Source organism: Rhodnius prolixus, unplaced genomic scaffold (genome assembly GCF_049639745.1).
Source record: "Rhodnius prolixus isolate KJV_2025 unplaced genomic scaffold, Rpr scaffold_13, whole genome shotgun sequence".
Lineage (NCBI taxonomy): Eukaryota > Metazoa > Arthropoda > Insecta > Hemiptera > Reduviidae > Rhodnius > Rhodnius prolixus.
In genome coordinates, this window is record NW_027411583.1 from 10,115,358 (window position 1) to 10,136,752 (window position 21,395).

Genomic DNA, 21,395 nt, shown 5'->3' on the forward strand with positions numbered 1-21,395 from the left:
GTGGTGAAACCGTACATTGCACACAAGCGTCACCTCATCAAAAATGCCTTCTCTGCCGAAACCCTCCAAACTCAAATTTCTGAGTAAAATGACAGCTATTATTACCTATGTAATTTGTTAGCTTTTGATAGGTTTTTTGAAAAAATCGCAATAAATTGAAAACTGCGCTCGATAAATTAAAACTTCTGGTCCCACTATTTCCTTCTGAAAATTAAAACTTATCCTCGTTAATGTAATATGAGTGATAGGATCATACATTACACTATTAAGACAATTCTGATTGAAGTCCAACCATTCCTACCATAATAACTGCACTTAGATAAATTTTACACAAAAACTTTTAGTTGCTCAAAAGTAAACATGAAATGCATGTCAAATTTGTAGAAAAATAGGAAAACAAGTTTCTTACTAAAATTTTTCATTGTATGGAAAGTTAAAATAAGCAAATTATTAAGATCTGGTCGTAATTGTTTAATAATATAACATTAATTTTGTTGTGAAAAAATTCGGTTTTTTTTTTTTTTTTTTTTTTTTTTTTTTTTTTTTTTTTTTTTTGGCGCATCAACAGCTGAGGTCATTAGCGCCCGGAGCTTTTTCCAGTGCACTGCCGGTCTCCGGACAGTGTTCTCTCGTTACAGACAACACTGTCCATCACCGGACAGTGAGCTGTAAGAAGCTCCTAGGAAGAGAAAATCTAAGGGTCAGCTGCTGGATTCGAACCCGGGACCTCCGCGTGGGAGTCCAGTATGCTAACCTCATAGCTAATCCCTTCCCTCTTCGCTTTTAGTAATGGTTGCAAAAACATTAGATTTTTATAAAACTGATTAGTTTTTAAAGCAAGTCAATTTTTTTTTAAAATACTTCATTACAGCCTTTAATAAATTATTAATATTTCAATCAATGATATCAGCAAATCTTTGTACTCTTAGTAACTTAAGCCTATCAGTATTATTCACATTAAACAACTTAATAATAAATAATCACTAATGATATGAGTTTTTATAATAAATATTGTACAAAAAATTTCTATTCAGTTTATTTTGGTGATAGGTTTAAAAACATTTGATAGTGTGAATTAATTTTATTTATCTCTGATCATTGTTTAAATTTATGGGAATAATAGCAACCAACAAATCGAACCTTATGCGGATCTGCTTTGACGTTTTAACACAAGGCTGTTTAGAAAAATTAATTAACAGCCAGCTCCATACGTCTGGTTAGACCAGTATAAGTTATTCATTTGGATTTGTAACTCTGTGTTATATGTTCAGAGAAAAAAAAATAATTAGAGAGATGAGTTGGAAATTAAAAGTGTGAGCAAAAGGACGAGAATGTTTTTTTTTATGTTTTTATAGGAAATCATACAACATATTCGCATGGAATTAAGGAGAGGTATGGGATAGCATTCATTTTGGAAATGAAAAGAATTTACAAGTCTAAAAGCAGAATAAAGATCTAGGAGAAGAAGCAGAAAGAAGACTACACTGTGCTTCAAACACGACAACCGAAGAAAGCAAATAGGTGATCTTAAAAAACTACTACTGATAAAAAAGCACAACCTGACAGGCAATTTTTTCAAACTGTTTTTAATTATTTTACTCATAATTTACAGCTCTTGTTTGAAAATAAAGAAATCGAATGAGAAAAAAATTTGGTTCCTTCAGCGCGCTTATGCAGCGTTACGAGATCAGAAGGAGAAGACGATAAGGGGTTTTGACGGAAATTAAAACAAAATTCGTGGAGTACTAACAACTGTGATGGAACTTAAAATTACATCAAAAAAGAATTGCCAATAGTTTCTTATTTCCTACTCGTGGAAAAAGGCAGTACGAAGAATACTTATGCCTATGAGAAATGTTGCAATCTTTTAAATGCCATGCTGCAATTCGTTAGTGAATATTTTGCTGAATACTTCAGCAGATAGTGTAATTAGCCACTTTAATAAACGTAAAATCAGTACAGTTATCTCGCAATGAGTTATACCCATCTGAGAGTTAAATTTGTTATCAAATAAAAATAAATTAAATAGATCCAATTTTTCGCAAAACTTTTCTAGTAATTGCGAAAAGATAACATTAGCAAACCCACTGCACTTAATTTTAATTTCATGCAGCTGGATCGCCGGCCGACTAATAAAAATTAGACTAATTAGAAATTAGTTTAGCCTAAACTATGAAATGGTTTTTGCAATTATAAAGTAATCAACAAGAAATCACCATTATAAAATAGGCAATATAGTTCTTTGACTAAATAAGGAATTGGTTGGTGCACACAAATTTAATCTACAAAGAAAATTTTGACCTTATTATCAGATATGAAAAGTAAATATAAAAATTTGTATGTATTTTTATACAATGCAAATATTGCATCTAGACATCGAAGAAGTTCTCACAAATTAAAACTAAATTTTATGGAAACTCTATCGTATCTTATTCGCTGAAGTTAAAATTAACGAACTGGAAACTACGTACAGAATGTTTCGCCGTATGTTTAAGAGCGATAAAACCTAATATTATTTGAACAATTAGAAAAATACACATAATACTTTGCATAATTCGTTCCAATACACTTGATTTTATACCTGAACTTAGTAAAAGAAACATTTGTAACGGGGTTTGCAGTAAAACAGATATTAACCAAAAACTTGCTATTTCTGGAATCTGAAATATAAATTAAAAGATTGTAATAAATGGATTGAACTATCTAATACGGATACTGTATAATGTATTTAAAACTATTTTTTGGATTATTTATTTAAGGAAATATTAAGAAAAATTAAAATTGTCAGGGAATGTCCAAATATGTATAGAGAAGTCCCTCTTACACACTGTACACTCTACATAAATTTAAGAGTGCCGCTATATCAGTAATCATTTTGATGTTTACCAGATGAGTGACTTTTTCATCTACAATAATTAAATTAACTGATTTTGCACATTAACACATTGCGAGTATTTGTGGTATTTGTCCACAAAAACACAAATAAAACAATATTTCCCAGTATAAAAACTGAAAGATATTTGAAATAATAAAAATAAACACTACCGTACTAAAAGGGGGAACTCTATGTTTAATAAATCAACAATATGAAAATAATTTTAATATTACCTTTTCTTTCAAATTTCCTATATAACCAATATACAATCTAATTCCTTCGATTATTATAACGGCTACTAATGACAACGCTAATATGAACTGATAAAGAATCTCCAATTTAGAAAACTGAAAGCATGATTATAAAATTAACTAAGATAATCAAAACATTATATAGTAAATTCCTTTAGCAACTTACCTTTATAGGTATCATAATGAAATTTACAGCAAGCCAGAATGGGAAAAAAACGACATTAAAATATAAACATACTTGCAATGGTAAATTAGAGAAATGAGTACCTGCACATAAAAAAGGGATGATGTTAGGATAAAAATAATTTACTTTTTTAAAAAAGATAAAATGATAAATAAAATTAATACCCATTTTATCTCCAATAGTTTTTTCACATCAGTTAGAAAAACGTACGCCTTAGTGAGATCTAAGTGATGAAAAATTGATTAAGAACTTGTAAATTTCATCCTCCTTTTAAGTTTGATGGGAAATTAATTTTTAACGGTCTCATAAATTAAAAATAAACCATGCCCAAAACTCAACATAATGTGACATTTATTAGATCCCATGTCAAGCTTGAGCGTACCCTAATTAATTAGTGAACAAAAGACAATCCACTACTTGGCTCAAGATGAGCAGGTTACTAAATTGTTATGTTTGTTATTATTGAAAGATAAGTTGTTTTTGGTAAACAGATAATAACCTCTACTGGAATCAGAGCCTTATGCCACATGTATTTTGACTGGAAGTATTGGTTAGAGTGAGCAGTATAATGAATTCAACGTTTCATTTATTGAAATTAGCTTTGGGAGAATCCGATAAATATGCTCTAAGAAATTATTTACAAGTATGCAAGGACAATATACTTTTTCAAAAAGTAAGAATTTTTCTGAAAATATAAATTATTGCTCTTGTGAGTTTTTTTTTCTATTTTCAATTCATTACTTTTAATTTTTGTGTGCAGGATTGCAATATTGAAAGTGTAGTAGCAATAGTAAACTCTTCATTAAATGTAAGTGCGGACTTTGAAAAAGGAGTGTTGATCTTGAATGTTCTATTACCACAGTGTAAGTCAGATTTAATAGAAAGAAATTTATTGCAATGGTTACAACAATGTTTGAAGGGACTTCAGTCTCCCAGTTATTTAGTGACTCCTTATACTCTTTTAAGTGAGTAAAAATTTTATTAAAATCCAGTATGTTAGTATATTTTCTGTAACTTAAAATTCTTCTCTTTTTTTTTTTTTAGGAGAACTTATTATATACTCAAAAGATTATCCAGTTATTAGAAAACAGACGTCCCTAAATGTTATTCCTAAATTTTTGGACCATTATTTTAAGAATACAAAACAATTAGCGAGTGAGGTATAACATTTGTTTTAATAATCTTGTAGGCTTACTAGGCAACAAAAAGGAACAAAAGTAGCGTACAAATGCTTTAATGTTCAACAACCTACTAATAAGCTTGCACTTGCTTTATTTAGGGTTCCCTATCTGTTTCCTTAATTTTTTTTTTTTTGTGATTTAAGGCGCGTCAACATCTAAGGTTATTGGCGCCCGGAGCTTTTTTCAGTGCACTGCCGGCCTCCGGACAGTGTTCTCTCGTTACAGACAACACTGTCCATCACCGGACAGTGAGCTGTAAGAAGCTCCTAGGAAGAAAAAATCTAAGGGTCAGCAGCTGGATTCGAACCCGGGACCTCCGCGTGGGAGTCCAGTATGTTAACCTCATAGCTAATCCCTTCCCTCTGTTTCCTTAATGATTGTCTAAAATGTGTGCTTGCAACTTCTTCAAAAATAATGCCATTTCTTTTCATACTGTATCATGGGTTGTACGAAAAAAAGTTAGTGCGCGGTATTCCTCATGTTCATTGACCATTGCGTCCTGATTGTAAATATTTGGTTTGTAGGAGACTTCTTTCAACCAAACTCCTCCTGGATTTACTTCGGTTTTTTCAGCAATTTTATTCTGTTTATTTATTTTTTTTAAGCTTTTACTCCCAATGCTGCAATGTTTGGAGCAAATATTGTTACATTACGGAAAAGCTTGTGGACAATGGAAGGTAGGTTAAATAAATACAATTTTATTTTCTAAATTATTATTTCTTGAAGGTTTATTTCTACTGTGGTTTTGCAAATTATTCTCATTTTTCAGAATAAAATTGAACAATTCCTTCTTCAGCTTTTGGAATGTCCACCTGCTATCGTAAATGCTTGTGCAAGATGTTTTCTTAATCTTGCAAGTATTGGCCCTATCACCGCTGATATGGGAGAGATAAAGCAACAGTGGTTTGATAAACAGAAATTTCTTATTAGCGCTCTGCACACAATTTTAGATAGATTGTTTAGCCATATTAACGAAATACAGGTATTTTATCAATATAATTGTAAATTTTGTAATTATTTATTATAAATAAATGCATTGAAGTAAGTTCTCTAACCAAGGTAAACCTTTTGTTGACTAAGCTCTTAAATGATTCATTATTTTAGGGAACATATGAAACATATATTATTAGAGATGATAATAATTCTTCATTACCTGAAATATCTAAAACCTATTCTTTAAAAAATGTTCAAAGATTAACTGTACAGTTTACCAGCCTTTCTGAGTTTTTGAAGATAATGTTTTTGTAAGTACTTATAATGAAAATGCTATAGAGGAAATCGGTGTTGGATATACTAATTCTAACAGATAAACATTTTTACAGGGGAATGTTTCCGGTAAACAAGCGAGTACATCCGGACGCTGTTTTTAGTGTTATATGTAGAGCTTTGTCCATTACGTGTAAAACGCTTGAAGGAAATGTGTCAAATGATTCTATTATTTTATCTACCCAAATTTCAACCATTCATTGTGCCTGCCTAAATATATTGGATTCTTTGATTCAAAGGTATGTGATTAGTACAAAATTAATATATCATAAAAACCAATCAGTACCGGTTCAGTAAAAGAGTACGCCAAATTAATTTGTATTTATTATTATCCTGAAGAAAATTAAATTAAAATTTGATTACCAAATAATTGTTTATTTCGTATGCAATTTTATTTCGGCTAGACCTTATACTGTTGATGTTGAAGAGGCTTCCCTAGAGAACCTGAATAGATATGAAGTGTGGAATCCTGATGTTACATCCTTTGGGAAAATGAAAATTTCAATGAAAAAAAAATTTAAGAATTAATATTTTCGTAGGCACTCAAGAGTTCGCATATGGTTAAACCTAGTGGAAATTTAAAAATAATATTCTGGCATGAATTACTCACACGATTTTTACAATGTAAAGCTTTTTGTTTTTAGTTGTCGTCGAAGTTTACTTCCTCATGCTGAAATAATTTGTAAACTACTTGTGCAAACATTGAAATGGACTAAAGTTGATGATTGTGAATTTGGACAACGTAAACCTTACAGGTAGCTTTACTTATACAATAGAAAAATAAAAAAAAGTTTGCGTGAAATATTAACATTTTGTTTTTGTGCATAACCCTCATATATTTTGTCGAAATAATTACGCTTAATTGAAAGTTATAATATTAACTTCTTTATTAAAAATATTATTTGCATAATATCTACACTAAGTATCATTTATCGACAATCGATTGGTCATATCTTCTGTAAAAACATAGATTTGGAAATCTTAAAAATTTAAACATAAAATAAGATTCAGTTCTTGTTTAGACGAACAGGAAAACCATTTTAATAGAATTGTATCAAAATAAATATTAGATTAAACAGTTAAACGTGAAACATATTAAACTAAAAAATAAATGCATGATCTTTAATATTTGAATTTTGCTATTCAAGTGCACTAGGTGTGTTTATAATTAATACTATAACGTAACATCCCTTAAATCTACATTTAAAAAATAACAGTTAAGATCTTAAGCTATTTTTTATTACTTTTTTAAAAGTAATTTTGGAATTATTTGTTTTCAGTTTGCTACGAGTTAAAGCATATAGTTGTCTAAACACTTGGTTAACCATTTCACGGATTGGCAGTTATGTTCATCATTACATTAATGACATAATTTCATCTGTCTTATCGGATATTCACAGCAAAAAGCCAACTATAACGCTCAGCGTAAGTTTAGATTTTTTTTTAAAGTTTCATTATCAAATAAATTAACCTGAATTCTATAGATGTTCTCTTTCAAGTAAGTTTCCATCGTAATTTTATAGGTTTCAGCGAAAAGATTAAAAGGTAAAGTTGGAAAAAAGGAAAGGAAAAAACAAAAGGAGCTTCAAAATTTGGAAAATAAACTAATTACAGCTGTTAATCCTTTGGCAAACAAAGAAATGTGTGCGGCCGCTCTTAGTGTGTTACCACCTTTGTTGGAATCTACATCATTTTTGATTCCCTCTCAGATTCATAAGGTTCCACACAATTTCATAAGTTTTTATTAGGTTTAAAGTATAGTGTGTTTCGTACTGATAAAAATGGTTATTTTTACTATATTATAATATTTGCAGAATAAGTAACTTAAACTTTTTTTTTAAATTTATTTTCAGCAACTCCAAGAGAGGATAGTAAGCGAATTAATGCAAGTAGAAACTGCATTAAGGCTATCATTGGACGTACCCATACCATATAGGGATGAATCTTGTAGACTTGCACTGTATACTTCTCTTCTTGCTCTCTGCAATGATCCTCATCCAAAATTTCCTGCACCGTGCAATTACGCTGTACAGATTTTCACCAACGGACTGAATGATAGTTCACTTTTAGTAAGTTATAGTTGTTATAATTGTTGATTTTATTTCCTATAACTTCTCTATCTATCACCAGCATTGAGCTTCCCCCTTCCTCATTATCAAATCATAATAACGCATATCTCTGTAAATAGTGTTCAGCAAAAAATTGTAGGAATTTAGCGAAGGAAGTCAGTCTACGTTTTAGGTTAAACTAAATTAAAGAAGCTAGTTTGTTGTGCGTTCAAGTTCGGGAAATCCTTTAGAACGGAGTGCCGCACCTCCTTTCTCTTTTGGCTTGTTAGATTGCAGTCACTTTTAAAATGCGTAGATAAATTAAATAAAAATGGTAGAAAACATTCATTCGATTTTCACGGCTTTTATGTATTTTCATCACATTTCTAATTTGAAAATGTACTTAGTTCCATTGTAGAGTACAGTGACTGATTCATTAAACCAAAAGAACGAAAGATTTTTGCTAGTTTTAGTCATAATTTTTTATTTTTTGCCAAGCTTGCGGCCTAGGGACTAGCTTATCTTCAGGGCTGTGGAAGCTCATATGTTTACAGAAATGTTACAGAATTTTATTGAATGTTCCAGAGCACTGAAGGTGGCATAGGCCGTTGGTCGTAGCAAACTTAGCAAAAAACAAAAAATTAAAAATATAATTTGACAAGAAGATAAATTCGTAAATTAACATAGTACTCAGGAGTTCTTAAAACATGTATTCTAGGTGAAAACTCACAGTGTAGGTTCCTCTAGTCTAGGTTCATGTTTTATAAAATGTTTTTTTTCCAGGTTTCAAGATTTTGCGGCCAAGCTGTTGGTAATATCGATAAAATAATCCACCCTCTAGGGCCTACACTTAGTTTTGGATTAGAAGTCAATGAAATCTCTACTTCAACAAATATAAATACAACAGCCTTAGGTACAACTTCAGAGGTAGTTAAAGTGAATGGAAATCTATCAACAACTGGTGATATCGTAAGCAAAGAAGATTGTAGTCCGATGAACGATTCAATAGTGCTAGAAAGTGTGCCAAGATTATTTGAAAATTATCCACCAAAATCTCCCTTAAATGTTGAAAAAAAGACTGAAAATGTTAATAATGATAAACCTGGAAAAGAACAAATGGAAATTCAGCCTGTAGAAGTTGTAGAAATGGAAATAAAATCAAATGAAAATGAAATTAAGCAAAATGAATGTCATTCTAATCAAAACTCTGAGAAGGTTAAAGAACCAGAAATAATAGAAGACATTCCGAATGAAATGGAAAAACCAAAATCTAAAAGAAGATTGAACAACGACAAAGATATAACTATTGAAAGTCCACAGGAGAAGAAGAGAAAAGATGATCATCAGCGACAGCAAGAAACGGAAGTGAGTGAACTTGAAAAAGAAATGCTGTCATCATTTGTGGACATTGTCGAAGTGAATCTATAAATTACTTTTTTATGCGACTAAGTGATACAAAATCTTATGCAACAAAAAAAATAAATAAAGGATTGAATATATGATAGTTTTATTCAAGAGCTATGATAAAATTGCATATGAAATAAATAAAACAATTTTCCTATCTCAGTCAGATTTTGTTTGTAAAAATGTAAACAAATTTCATAAGTTATAGTTTTTAAATAAAAGATAGTTAACTAAATTTGTATTGCTATTTTTTTGTTTTTTTAAATACTTTTAAGTTACACTCAAATGAGTTTCTCTTACTAGTTCGAGTTGGTTTTTCTGTTGTAAGAAAATATTCAGCAGTTGGTTTTTGAAACTTCTGTACAAAAGGAAATAATTTAATATATCTCCTTTAATATGTAATTTCTACAATATGCTTGACTCTCATAATATTATAATGGAAAGTAAAGCGACCCTCAATTTTTTTCTCGTTACAACAGTTTTACAAAAAGAAGAAAGAAGCTGTTACGTTACATAGCAGTAATCCTTCTTAGGTGACACCATCATCATACAAACGCACAGGGCCTGAAGAGATAATTGATACATGGAAAAACTTGTGTTTAGCATACCCGCAGGCGAACTCTAGATCATCACTACACACTTTTCCTCCTCCTCTTTGGCACTACAATCCTAAAAGGACCAGGACCTCCTCAACCAAGGCTCTCCACTGAGCTCTATCAAGAGCCTTCAGTCTCCACCTTCGCACACCCATTTTCCTCAAATCCCCCTCGACGTCATCAAACCATCTCATTCTTGGCCTACCTCTTATTCTGACGCCTCCGGGCCTTCCGTATAAACATCCTTCCACACACATTTACACTATTCAAATTATACTATACACTATATTTGAACTAATACGGCACTTGAGGAAGTAACAATAGTTTTTTTTAGGTTGCCGTGAATTTTGCTTTATTAAGCCACTTTTTGTTTACTCTAAAATTCAAACTCAATAATTTTTTCCCTCTGCTGAAGCAAAGCAATGTGACGAGGGTATGTATTGTGCTCTCCAGGAGACACTTGAAGTGCCTGGGTACCCAGTTCACCATATGTCATGGAATCAGTAACATAACCGATTAGCAATAACAATACTAAAAACAAACTGTACAACAATATCTAAACTTAATAATTTTGACTTTATTATGCATTTAAATAAAAAAGTTTACATACAATATATGATTTACAATAGTAATTTCTTGAAGATATTGCAGACCATCCACGAAATGCGGACCTTAAATACTAGGAAAAAACTTCCTCAATTTATTTTATTTTTAAATAAAAATACCTCCTACAACTTTAAAAAAGTGGTCCCTTCATTTTATAATATAAATATATTTATCTTTTTTACGTGTGATATAAATAAAAAAGTTATGACGTAATGCTCAATATTTATACATATTTACTATTATAACGTTCTTGGATAAAATCTGTAGTAACCTTAGTGCAACATATCTTTGAAGTGTGAAACACTTTATTTCGTGAAAATAGAAAACAAAAAAAATCTAGATAAAATTCAATCAAATCAGGTATTTCTGGACAGATTTAGAACAAAAGCCTAAAGAGGCGGTGTCCTGAAATATGCAAACAAAATTCCAAATTTGAATTTCTTCAGTTAACGTTAAGTAAAGAGTAATCAAATCAGACTTTTCCGTAGCTATTTCCGACATTTTGAATTCAAGCGTACATTGTTTTCTCCTACCTACAGAAAATTAAGGAACACGAAAATCTTTTTACGCCCAAGGATCCGCCTAAGACCTGAATTTACTCATATACAAGCCTACTGCAGTGAACTTTTACAGTTTCAAAATGTTAAAAGACATTAAACGTGCAGTATCCAAAAACTAAAGTAAATTTCAATTGATGGAAGAAGTGTTACGGAAATAGTTTTTAACCATATTTTGACGTACTTACTTCGACCCAACGTTAGCCATAAATTATCAAGTTAGGATTTGCGTTTAGAAAGTTGTGCTGAAGACAAACTTCTGATCCCTGGTCGCAAAACTTCGATTTCCTATAATCAAGATTCCTGTATGTGAATTTTTTTTTTTTTTTAATGTAAAATGAGGGGTGCCACTTTCTTTTTGGTTTCACTTTTTCTTTCTTAATCGTGGCCCATATTTTGTTTTGTTACCCTAAAAGTCCTCCACCTCCCCCTAAACCTAAAAGTCCTCCGGATGGTCTAGTGGTTGTACTTCGTCGAGGTGCCGTCCTAACCGTTGTAGTAACAGAGTCCCCTAACCTACTCTTTGCTGTTGTTACCTGACCTCCGTTGCCAAGAAGACCTCCCAAAGGATTTCCACCATCACCACCACCAACTAGATCTTTTATAGAGCTGACGGGATCCTTCAAATTCTTTACTCCTAAAGTATCGGCCAGATTATCAGCAGTAGATAATAGTTGTGATCCGGCTGCACCGATTGTACTCGTGACCACTTGAGCGGCCTCATTCAGTGCAGAACAATCCGATGAACCAAGGATACCGTTATCACCAGTCCACATGCCCATTGCACACTTGTGAAAGTTTTCCGCTGATTTTGGTTGTTCGTCTATGATCATATAATTGTTTTTTTCAGCTGAAAATGGTTTCCAATCATCTCCACCTTCAATTCGTGGTTTCCTGAAAATAATAAACAAAATAACAATCTGTTGTTTAACTTTCACTAAATGCAATTTAATTCTTATTAATAGTACTTCTTTATTCTTGTAAGTAGGAGATTTTTGTCTTTAGCAGGTACGAATCCAATGAGGCAGAAAGGCTTTATCTTAAAGAAAGTTTGTTCTAAATGGACATCCCATACGTTAAGAATTAGCTGATATTCTTCACTAGTATGAACTTATTAACAAAATTCTTTATTTACAATTACATCAAAAACCTCAATTCACAATATCATCTGTAGAGTAATAAAGCTTTTTCGGTTTGATTTAATCAATCCACCTCACCCTTCAAATTAAGTATATGTTAAACGTTATTAGATGTTTCCTTATTTGTTACTTGAAAAATCCAGAAATTCTTTACATGAGTGGTAGAATACTAATTGTGGCTAGACCTACTTTAAATATCCTTTAATAACTTACCCATTTCGAATAAACTCAGCTACCAAGTTGCAGAAATGTTCTCTCACTTTTAAATCAACTTCGCTAAGGACAGTATTGTCCAGTGGTTTTCCTTCGAGTGTATTTAAATCAAAGAGAAATATCAAATCGTCACCATGTTCGGGTCCTAATTATAGGAAAATAAAAAAATATTAATATGAACATATTGATCTGATTTTTTTTGGTTAACATATTTTTACTTTTTATCACCTTTTTTCTCACTTTTTTGTGAACCTACAGATGAAACTAAAGGTAATTCAGATAGAAATGATTCAGCTAGTGATTTCTGAGGTGCATGCTCAACACTGTAAAGATATACTTTAGCCTTTTTCGACCAGAAATGCGAAGTAAGAAATGCCGGTAAATTAAAAAACGCATCAGTTGTGTGCTAGAAAGAATGACATTATTTTTTTTTATCAAATCTTAAATCAAATTACATAAATATCTATTTAAAAAAAAAAGTAATTTCCAGAATACCTTAATAATTTTTTCCAAATCAGAAAGTCCAGAAGTGATCAACATGGTGAAAAATTTCAGATAATTACCATTCAAGAATAATGAAGTCAGTGCAGGATTTACAGTTTTATTTACAAACATGCCTATAAATTCAATTTATTAAATTAATTTTCTTTTGAAAGCCCACCATCATTTCATTAACAGTTGAAGAAAGCAGTTTAAGTAATAAACCATTTTGGGAGGAAGAAGGGATTTAGTTTACTCAGGGTGAGTTGGCAATGGCAATTTGAAAGATATAGAAAAGTAAACATTGAAAAAAGAAGAAGAAGAATTTCTAATTCTTGCCATAGGGCTCATCTTTTGTTATTAGAAAATAATTGCAAGAATAAACAAAAATGATGAAGAGCTAAACCATTCTTTGTACAACAGAAACGAAGGCCTGTCATGATGTAACTATGGGCAAAGAAAAACATAGAGATGGCTTAAAGTATTGCTTTAGTAAGAACCACTTGAGCAGACAGAACGAGGGCGGCTGAATAAAAGAGGATAGAGAATATGACTCCGAGATAAGCAGCAGGAAATTAAGAAGCAGAGTAAACTAAGTTACTAAGTAAATCAAAGTACGTACCATTATTTGCATTCAAAGCTCCAGTAAAAAGATCTGATTGTAAGAAATTTGGTGATAATAATTTTTTCTGTATCTCCTCCAGGAAACTACCTAAAAATCAAATACCGCTTTATTATTATGACAGCATCACAAGGCTTAACGAAATAAAACAAGCTAAAATCAAAAACAGAAAATTCAGCTCACCTCTACAACCACTCCCCGTTTCTTCTTTGGTCACTCCAGTAAGCAGTGGTACGGCAGAAAACTGTCCTTGTTTCATAGCTTCCAAAGGAGACTGTAAAAGAAAGTGTGGCAAAAATCTTTCATCTTCTTTCCCTTCTTCTGCTGGTCCAGGACCTAATAGATTTGCTAATCCTTTTGGAAATTTATCCGACTTTACACGATTAACCTAAAATAATAATTCAAGTTCTGTGAAATCTACAAGATTTTATCTTCCTAAACACAAACATAATACTTTGCAACTAATCTACCTGTACACCACTGTCAGCTTTTAAAATTACATCCAACGGAAGTTTTTGCATACATCTTACAAACTGGAAGCCTTGTTTTGAATCACAGGAACCCGTCTCTGATGAGACTTCTTCGGCCGTTCTTATTTCATTTTCGTCCAATGTGAATGGTGATACAGGTGTACCACTCATTGCAAACACTCCATTCAGCTTACCTGTGGACACCAAAATACAAAATGAGGTACTAATATTGATACAATTTAATTTTCTCTCATTTTCAAAGTTCTAAAATAAAAAACAGTCAGTGTTTTCAAGTGTTTCACCTCCCCTAAACCCACCTAAAAGAGAAGTTACGATCAAAATGACTATTTAAAATACTTTTTCAGGTAAACCTTTTCAAAGAAATTGTTTAATATAAAAGTAACTCTTACGGACAAATCAATTCAGAACCATATTGTGCCTATCATTCAGTGGCGAATTGAGGAGGTATTTGCGATGTGAGGGCACTTCGGTCCAAAGGCGATGATAAGTCTGTTTGAGATAAGAAGCAGGGCTTACCCGACTTCAGGACGGTAAGCACTTATCGGAAGATAAAACCATTCTCTCAAGGTTCATTCTTAAGAAAGACAGCAAAGTTCTCGCTCTCCTTTCGCACAAGTAATTCTTACAACCCAGTTCTTTCACTTATCGATCTAACTGTAAATCACATCTTTCATCACTTCATTCATAAATTCATCATTCATAGACTCTTTATTTGCCTTCTTTAAACCATTATTTCTTTATCTTTTTACAAACTTTCAATTTTCTAAACATGATAACTCGTACGCCTACCTTCAACTATTTTCCCTATTATTTAACAATTTTATTTTTCTCCGTACTAAAAACTAATAAGATAGCAATTAACTTACGTCTTGTATGTTTATTTAATGCCAACATTGAGGCACAACTGGCACCACTTCCTTGGCCTCCTGGTGTAATTCTCTTTGGATCGCCACCAAAATATCTTATGTAATCGTTCACCCATCTCATAGCCGTGGCAATATCAAACAATCCCGTATTTCCTGGTAGTTCTTTGCGCCCGGTACTTAGAAATCCTACAATATGCATACATTAGTTATTTTGAGCATTGTTTTGATTAAATATTATTTTATGGAGTAGAAATTACCTAGAGAGCCAAGTCTATATTGAACTGTCACCACTACGATTCCTTTTTTAACCAGATGTGTAGGAACATACTGGGCTGCTGATCCTGTCTTAAAATTCCCACCATGGATCCAGACAAGTACTGGATTAGAAGGAGGAGGACTTCCATCTCCTTGTGATACCTGAAATTTGCATGTGCTCTTCTTAAAGAGAAACTACATATTTACTGCACAAAGTATAAACCATATGAAACCAATCATCTGCTTGACGCTGCGTCAATGATCTGCTGTCTACAGAAGCCATAACTCTCAACACAAAACTAACACATCAATGTCCAAAAATGTATGAAAATCCATAACCGATTATGAATTAAGAATAAAAGCAGCTGTGAAGGCTAAAGTAAACGATAAATAAAAAAAAACTGGAAAGAACAATCTCACGAATTTCTCTGACTAAATTTACATTAATTCGCAGAATTTACTATTATCATAATGAGATCAATAAATTTGACCCGTAACAACAGATCGATCGAGATAGGAATGATTTCAGACAAAAGCATTAGCTTAGAAATGACAAGATATTCTCTTTAATTTGGTTACTACTCAATAATCAAATAATTTAAATAAATATCCTTGTAAAAAAAACCTACAAATTCTAATTTAATATCAGTTCACTTTGAATAGTGATTAATGACCCCAAATTTGAAGAAAATCATTTTCGAGAAAATATATTTTTAAAAAAACTGAAAAAACGATTCAATGATGGGATCCAAGTTGGCTGATTTTGTTTTGAAGTTTATTTTTGTTCCCGATAAATGTCAAATTTGAATTTCCAGCCAACTTTCGATGTTTAGTTGTACTGACTTCTGAGACAGATATGCGTACACACACTTGTAAAGAATGTACAATAAATCAACTTTTTTTTTTTTGAGGACTTATAGGAACTCAAAACGGATATACCGTAAAAATCGACACAATCGTAATTACAGTCCTCTCCTCTCTGCGTAGATTGCAATGAGGATGAGGATTTCAAACATATAATAATGATATGTCCACGTTATGTATAGTAGAATGGAAACGAATGTTTGACGACATATACAGGTATTTAGATGAACCACTTCGCTACAAAGACATAATATTCTCCACCAACATCTATGTGCTTAAATCTGTAGCTAAGAAATATGAATGTATTTAAAAGTTACAGCCGATTAAAATGAATGGAAGAAAATGATTAGAGAAGGATTACGGTGATTTTAATCTCGGTTAAGCTATAAGGATGGCAGGAATCTTGAGTATTGATCCATCCATTAGTTGTAAGTTTGTATGTAAATAGTTGGATATAGTAGAGGGATGAATGTGTGAAGCGAATGTATTTATAAGTAAGAATGGAGAGTGAGTGATATTCTAGTGATAAGCACCTAGACGATGCTGGCTGTATGGCGAAAGACAATGCCAAAAAAAGCTAAAAAAAATCGTAATTCCTTCCTCTTACGTAATAAAGTTAAACAGATTAAACATTTAGAAAATCTATCCCTAAAGAAATTATTTGAATGCTTCGATTTGACTATTGAATCAGAAATGATTCACAAACACACATCTAATACAAAATCTAGATATCAGTCTAATAGAGATAAGTTTGAAGTTCATTTATATTTTGATTTCTTTAAGTATAGAATCAAAACTTTGGAGCTTAAACGTTGTTAGAATTATTAAAATAATCTTAAACATCAGTTAGAGAAGAATGAGGAAAAAGCATATACGTTGTTTATTGACGTAATTCTGAAACTTTGCAGGTGATATTTAAGTCAAAAAATTATTATTTTCTAGAAAAAAAAAGTTTATAAATTCTTAAGAATTAACTACAACTTTTATTTCAACTAATTCATATAATTACTCAGTAAGCGTACACTAGAAATGATGCGTGGCCATTAAAACAGAATAAAAACACAATAAGGAAAGAATATAAGGAAAGTTTGAACTAACCTCTGGGGAAAATATATTGAGGAAAAGACAGTCCTCACTACCAAATAGTTTTCTATTTCTCCATTGAGCACAAGGAGGCCCAAATTTTGTTGCATCAACTTCGCCTTTTAGCTTCACTCTTCTTGGTCGCTGTAAATAAACAGTCTTTATGATTATTTATTCAATAACAACAATAAAAATAAATACAGATAACAAATGGAAGAAAACAATAAATAAAAACCAAAACAAGAAAGGTTATTTCTGAGGAATCTTGATTATTAGTCAGTTTAGAAATAAAATATCCTTACACCAACATTTCGAACAGTATTTAGATCATCTTTGGTGCTTTTTTCCCCCTTATTGAAAACGTGGATGGTTGTTAAATACAAGATAATAAGATAGCAGTTACTGAGAAATAGGACGGTTGATAAAACATTATTTCTGAGATATCTTCAGTTTTGGTAATTTCTTAGCAACTGAGAACTTTCAAGAACTAATGGTGTCAACACAACACGGAATCATGTTCATGTTACAATATGGAACAAAAGCGCTGAAGATGAACTAAAAATATAGTTTGAAACGTTGGCGCAAAGATTTTTTTAAACTGACTAAAATTCAAGTTTACTCAGAAAAAAATATCTTATCAACGACTGCACGACTAGTGAAGAATTGCTACCGTCTTGCTAAAACAAAATGCTTCTTATAATCTTGATAATAAAACAATATTGCATGACAATGAACAACTCTGTCTGCTAGATATGAAAATATCAAGGAAGATACTAAAAGCTGGTAGTAAGAGGATGAATTCGAACTTAATGCGAACTGTTATTTCTTTAATTCAATACATATGCTATCTGAGAATTTTAGATACATCCACAGCAACATCATGATTTGATTCATTTAATGCGCCCAAAACGTCTATCTTATTCGAGTAATACGTCTTGATGTCACGAAGAGGTAGCAAGCGCTAATCTGTGATATCTGCTACCTGGGCCGATGCATGGACGCGCGAACTCTCCAGCTATTGTTGGCTATTATGATCTGGGGGGTAGTGTAGTTGTGTGATCGCTTGATTTATTTGATAGTCACGAGAAGTTAGATTACTTAGAATTTAAGAACACTTTGAAATAAGTAATTGAATGACTGGGATAAACGAAATGAGTTTATAAATACCATAAAATAGACAATTATAAAGGCAAATACAGCGTGTACAGCCTGTATAATCTTCTGCTGACGAAGTTCTGTATTAATAAAAGCTAATCCGTCTTCTTTGTCTTAATTTTTAGAAATAAACCCCAAGGTTGTTGCGTAAATTCCTTTAGTCTCTTCAATTTAATTTCCTGGTTACCGTAATTATAATTTTGTTTCAAAAAAAATGTTTGTACTTCTATTTCGAACTCAGTTTTTTTTTCTGATTCTACTGCCATTACAAGAGTTATCACCTAGCCCTGCATTAAATATCCTCAACTATGGCCCTTGAGACTTCGATTTAGACACTAGTCTCTGTTCAAGCAAATAACTAACACAGCTTCACCGGTTTTCCCAAACTGTCCGTGGGCCTCTAACCCGGTTCAAGCTGACTATTCATGCTTGATTTGAATTTCAGTCAAATCAAGCCCCAAGAGCAGATTAGGACAGGAGAAATAGGAAATGATATCCTGCAATACTCTCGGGGTTTGTTTTTGCGATTTAGACTTTTTGGTACTTCGAAATCAGAGGAGTGATGATCGTTCAGGAAAAATTCTAACTTAAAAAAAGTTCCAACTTGAAACTTTGTTAGTTACTAGCAGTATACGTCGAGATTTTCTGCCCTTGATGAGTTTAGATTTAAATAAATATGAATTTTACCAACTTCAATGATATTAATAGTTAATTGCATTATGTTTATGGTTTTATTCATGAATTTTTACTTTTCACACTAAAAAACAAAGCTTTATACGAAACATTTTCCAAGGACAACCAATTACGGCACTTTCTGGAGAGGGGATGGTTAGGCTTAGCTTTCCACCAGAGTACCATCTTAATGTGGTATGGTCGTATTCTTATTCACCATTGGTGGATTAAGAGAGTTGCTGAAACTTTAAGTTTAAGGAAAAGCTTCGGTCGGAAAAAGTGAGTCCCATGAACGATAAAAAACAATTGTTTTAAAAAAAGAGCGAAATAAAATTCGTAAATGTTTCCAGTTTGAAGAAAATCCAATCTTATAAGAGAAAACTGGGTGAGAATTTAAACCTGATTTTTCTTTTAAGTATATTATTAGAAATACCTGGAATCGCAATCTTTTAATCGGTGGTTCAGCATATCTAATGCCCAAAAAACTGTAACTCCCATCTTCATTGGCAATGCCACGTACTACAGCACTTCTTCTATCTTTTCTGACAAACACTAACGGTTTCTCCGTTTCAGCCGAGGGTGGCTGAGCGGTTGGACTTGTAGGGTTTGGTACTGTACCAGAATTCGGTGGTACTTCAGCGGGCACACCACCAACTATACGTTTTATTCGTCTCTCACCATCAACATTATAACACAATAGAACAATCAACACCACTGTAGCTGTTGCAACAACTGGACGCATCTTTGCAACTGATTCCTGATATTCATCTCTAGTCATTTATTTCTATTTTTACGATTATTATTTCTTCTCCCCACCAAGGTCATCAGGAATCCCCAGTCTTTTGACTGAATGACCTCATCATTTAATTCCTTTTCACGCACACAAACACACACATATCTCAAGGTTAGAGTTTTAATTATGTTATTTTTGTTAAACCCAAATATTAGCTCACCGAAATTAAATAAAATCTCGTAATTTTAATGATAAAAACAGTGATTAAAGGGTCAAACCTAGATTTTTAGCGATAAGAATAGTATATAAAAGCTAGGAAAGTTCACTTAAATTTGGATTCAGAAATTTTTGATTTAGTAAAACCATTTTCGTGTTACTGTCAACAAAATGGTGAAAAAGAAAAGTGCCTGTTAACTATTATCTTATCTTGAGCTTAATCCAGCCTTCTAAAGACTAGCATCAACAGAACGGAAAAATCTGGTTTATCCAATATTCAATGTCTCATCCCCTCACCACAATTCATTCCTTAAGTTCTACAATATTCATTTTATTTTCTCTCCAAATTACTATAATATAATTAATTCTAAAATTATGTGAAACAATACAAAGAGATAACGTATGAGAAGTAAACCTGTATCGCATCTTATCTTCTCTAAATTTTCATAAAAAGAAATCTGATAATAAAGTGAAAAATCGACTTAATAACCAGGTAATTCCGGCAGGGAAATTTTCCTCTAGCTTAGAATTTTTGCAAAACATTTAATCCTTTACGATAGAATAAGGATAAAATGGAGGTAAATTTTCCAACTCAAACAAACAGACACACACCTTAAACAAAACCCGTCCATTCATTTAAAAGACTAATTTGGAAATTTTCAAAAAAAGAAAAAAGAAAAAGTAATTTCCGTTTAGAACTGAGTAGTAAAGCCCCAGTTAATGGACTAGCAAACCAAGTTTGCCCAATTCACTTTCAATCACTTCTTTGCATCCCATACAATAACAGTGGTAAAAATCATCCTATTTTCAATTACTTATTCATAAATTTTCTATAGTTTGGAACCCTAATACCAAAAACTACAGCTACTATTCAGAACTAATAATGAATTTATTTGCCAGCAATAGAAATTACAATTTTTTCGGAGGCTAACTATGTAACAATTTCTAGATTTCCAATTGTTTAAAAAGTTGTATTTAAGGAATTACGCAACATTATTTGTATATATATTATTGTTGTTGAATATGCATTGAAAAATTTCAATATTCTAAGTGACAAAACCTACTTTTTATTATTTTTTAAAAAGTTTTAATATCAAATTAAAATACAACAATTCTTAATGTATCATCTCGCACCTGTATCACAATTTGTATGCAAGTGATAGAATTGTCAATATTTTGTGTCGAACTATGATAAGATTCATAAGTTTTTCACGTTTCAACATCTAATTACAAATGAGTCACTCAGTACGATACAACCTTCCTCAAGATTTTGGAAATGGCTCCGAAGCTTGGGTAATTTCAAAAAAAAAGATGAAAGGATGCTGCAAGTGTTCAAGAGAAAAGTTCTTCGACGAATTTTTGGTCCTATTAAAAAGGGAGCGCGATTTGGAGAAGAAGATTTGAATCAGGAACTACAGCATCTATTCCAGGAAGCAGACATCGTAAAGATAATTAGGCTTGGCAGGCCATGTGGCTGAGGATGTCTGATTTGGAAACACCCAAACGGCTTCTGCAAGAAGATGTACACAGAGTCAGGAGAGTGGGTAGACCTAAATTAAGATGGAATGATGGGGTAGGCTTGGATGCCAGAGACCTGCCAGGAGTTGAGGAATTGGAAGGTTGCTGCAATTGATAGGG

General features: G+C 32.1%; 3 protein-coding genes across 3 annotated transcripts; 1 reads left to right on the forward strand and 2 right to left on the reverse strand.

Moving 5' to 3' along the window:
• Positions 1 to 857: 857 nt before the first annotated feature.
• Positions 858 to 3,736, reverse strand: LOC141447752 (transmembrane protein 17-like). Its single transcript, XM_074115555.1, has 4 exons — positions 3,475 to 3,736; positions 3,293 to 3,393; positions 3,109 to 3,222; positions 858 to 2,660 (listed from the first exon to the last, which is right to left on the reverse strand). Exons 1-4 carry the CDS (start codon positions 3,476 to 3,478, stop codon positions 2,430 to 2,432), a joined length of 450 nt encoding a protein of 149 aa, XP_073971656.1. The 5' UTR covers positions 3,479 to 3,736; the 3' UTR covers positions 858 to 2,429.
• Positions 3,737 to 3,789: 53 nt separating this feature from the next.
• On the forward strand, positions 3,790 to 9,444 carry LOC141447725 (proline-, glutamic acid- and leucine-rich protein 1). The gene is made up of 12 exons (XM_074115502.1): positions 3,790 to 3,983; positions 4,071 to 4,275; positions 4,355 to 4,470; positions 5,097 to 5,168; positions 5,261 to 5,473; positions 5,596 to 5,735; positions 5,814 to 5,996; positions 6,402 to 6,512; positions 7,038 to 7,182; positions 7,281 to 7,475; positions 7,611 to 7,826; positions 8,589 to 9,444. The coding sequence occupies exons 1-12, from the start codon at positions 3,879 to 3,881 to the stop codon at positions 9,231 to 9,233; spliced, it is 2,346 nt and encodes a 781-aa protein (XP_073971603.1). The 5' UTR covers positions 3,790 to 3,878; the 3' UTR covers positions 9,234 to 9,444.
• Positions 9,445 to 10,362: 918 nt separating this feature from the next.
• On the reverse strand, positions 10,363 to 19,604 carry LOC141447726 (liver carboxylesterase 1). Its single transcript, XM_074115503.1, has 11 exons — positions 19,242 to 19,604; positions 16,997 to 17,125; positions 15,037 to 15,196; positions 14,780 to 14,965; positions 13,893 to 14,086; positions 13,606 to 13,810; positions 13,423 to 13,512; positions 12,816 to 12,937; positions 12,549 to 12,726; positions 12,321 to 12,465; positions 10,363 to 11,862 (listed from the first exon to the last, which is right to left on the reverse strand). The coding sequence occupies exons 1-11, from the start codon at positions 19,584 to 19,586 to the stop codon at positions 11,373 to 11,375; spliced, it is 2,244 nt and encodes a 747-aa protein (XP_073971604.1). The 5' UTR covers positions 19,587 to 19,604; the 3' UTR covers positions 10,363 to 11,372.
• Between the last annotated feature and the right edge of the window lie 1,791 nt (positions 19,605 to 21,395).

Coding starts and splice junctions, on each gene's coding strand:
- LOC141447752 (XM_074115555.1), bottom strand. Junction 3,223..3,292: donor TCATTATGATACCTATAAAG/GTAAGTTGCTAA, acceptor TCATGCTTTCAG/TTTTCTAAATTGGAGATTCT. Junction 2,661..3,108: donor TAGGAAATTTGAAAGAAAAG/GTAATATTAAAA, acceptor TTTATATTTCAG/ATTCCAGAAATAGCAAGTTT.
- LOC141447725 (XM_074115502.1), top strand. CDS start 3,879: ATGAATTCAACGTTTCATTTATTGAAATTAGCTTTGGGAGAATCCGAT. Junction 5,736..5,813: donor TTTTTGAAGATAATGTTTTT/GTAAGTACTTAT, acceptor ACATTTTTACAG/GGGAATGTTTCCGGTAAACA. Junction 6,513..7,037: donor GGACAACGTAAACCTTACAG/GTAGCTTTACTT, acceptor ATTTGTTTTCAG/TTTGCTACGAGTTAAAGCAT.
- LOC141447726 (XM_074115503.1), bottom strand. CDS start 19,586: ATGACTAGAGATGAATATCAGGAATCAGTTGCAAAGATGCGTCCAGTT. Junction 14,087..14,779: donor ATTAAATAAACATACAAGAC/GTAAGTTAATTG, acceptor TGGTGTCCACAG/GTAAGCTGAATGGAGTGTTT. Junction 12,466..12,548: donor ACAAAAAAGTGAGAAAAAAG/GTGATAAAAAGT, acceptor TCCTATAATTAG/GACCCGAACATGGTGACGAT.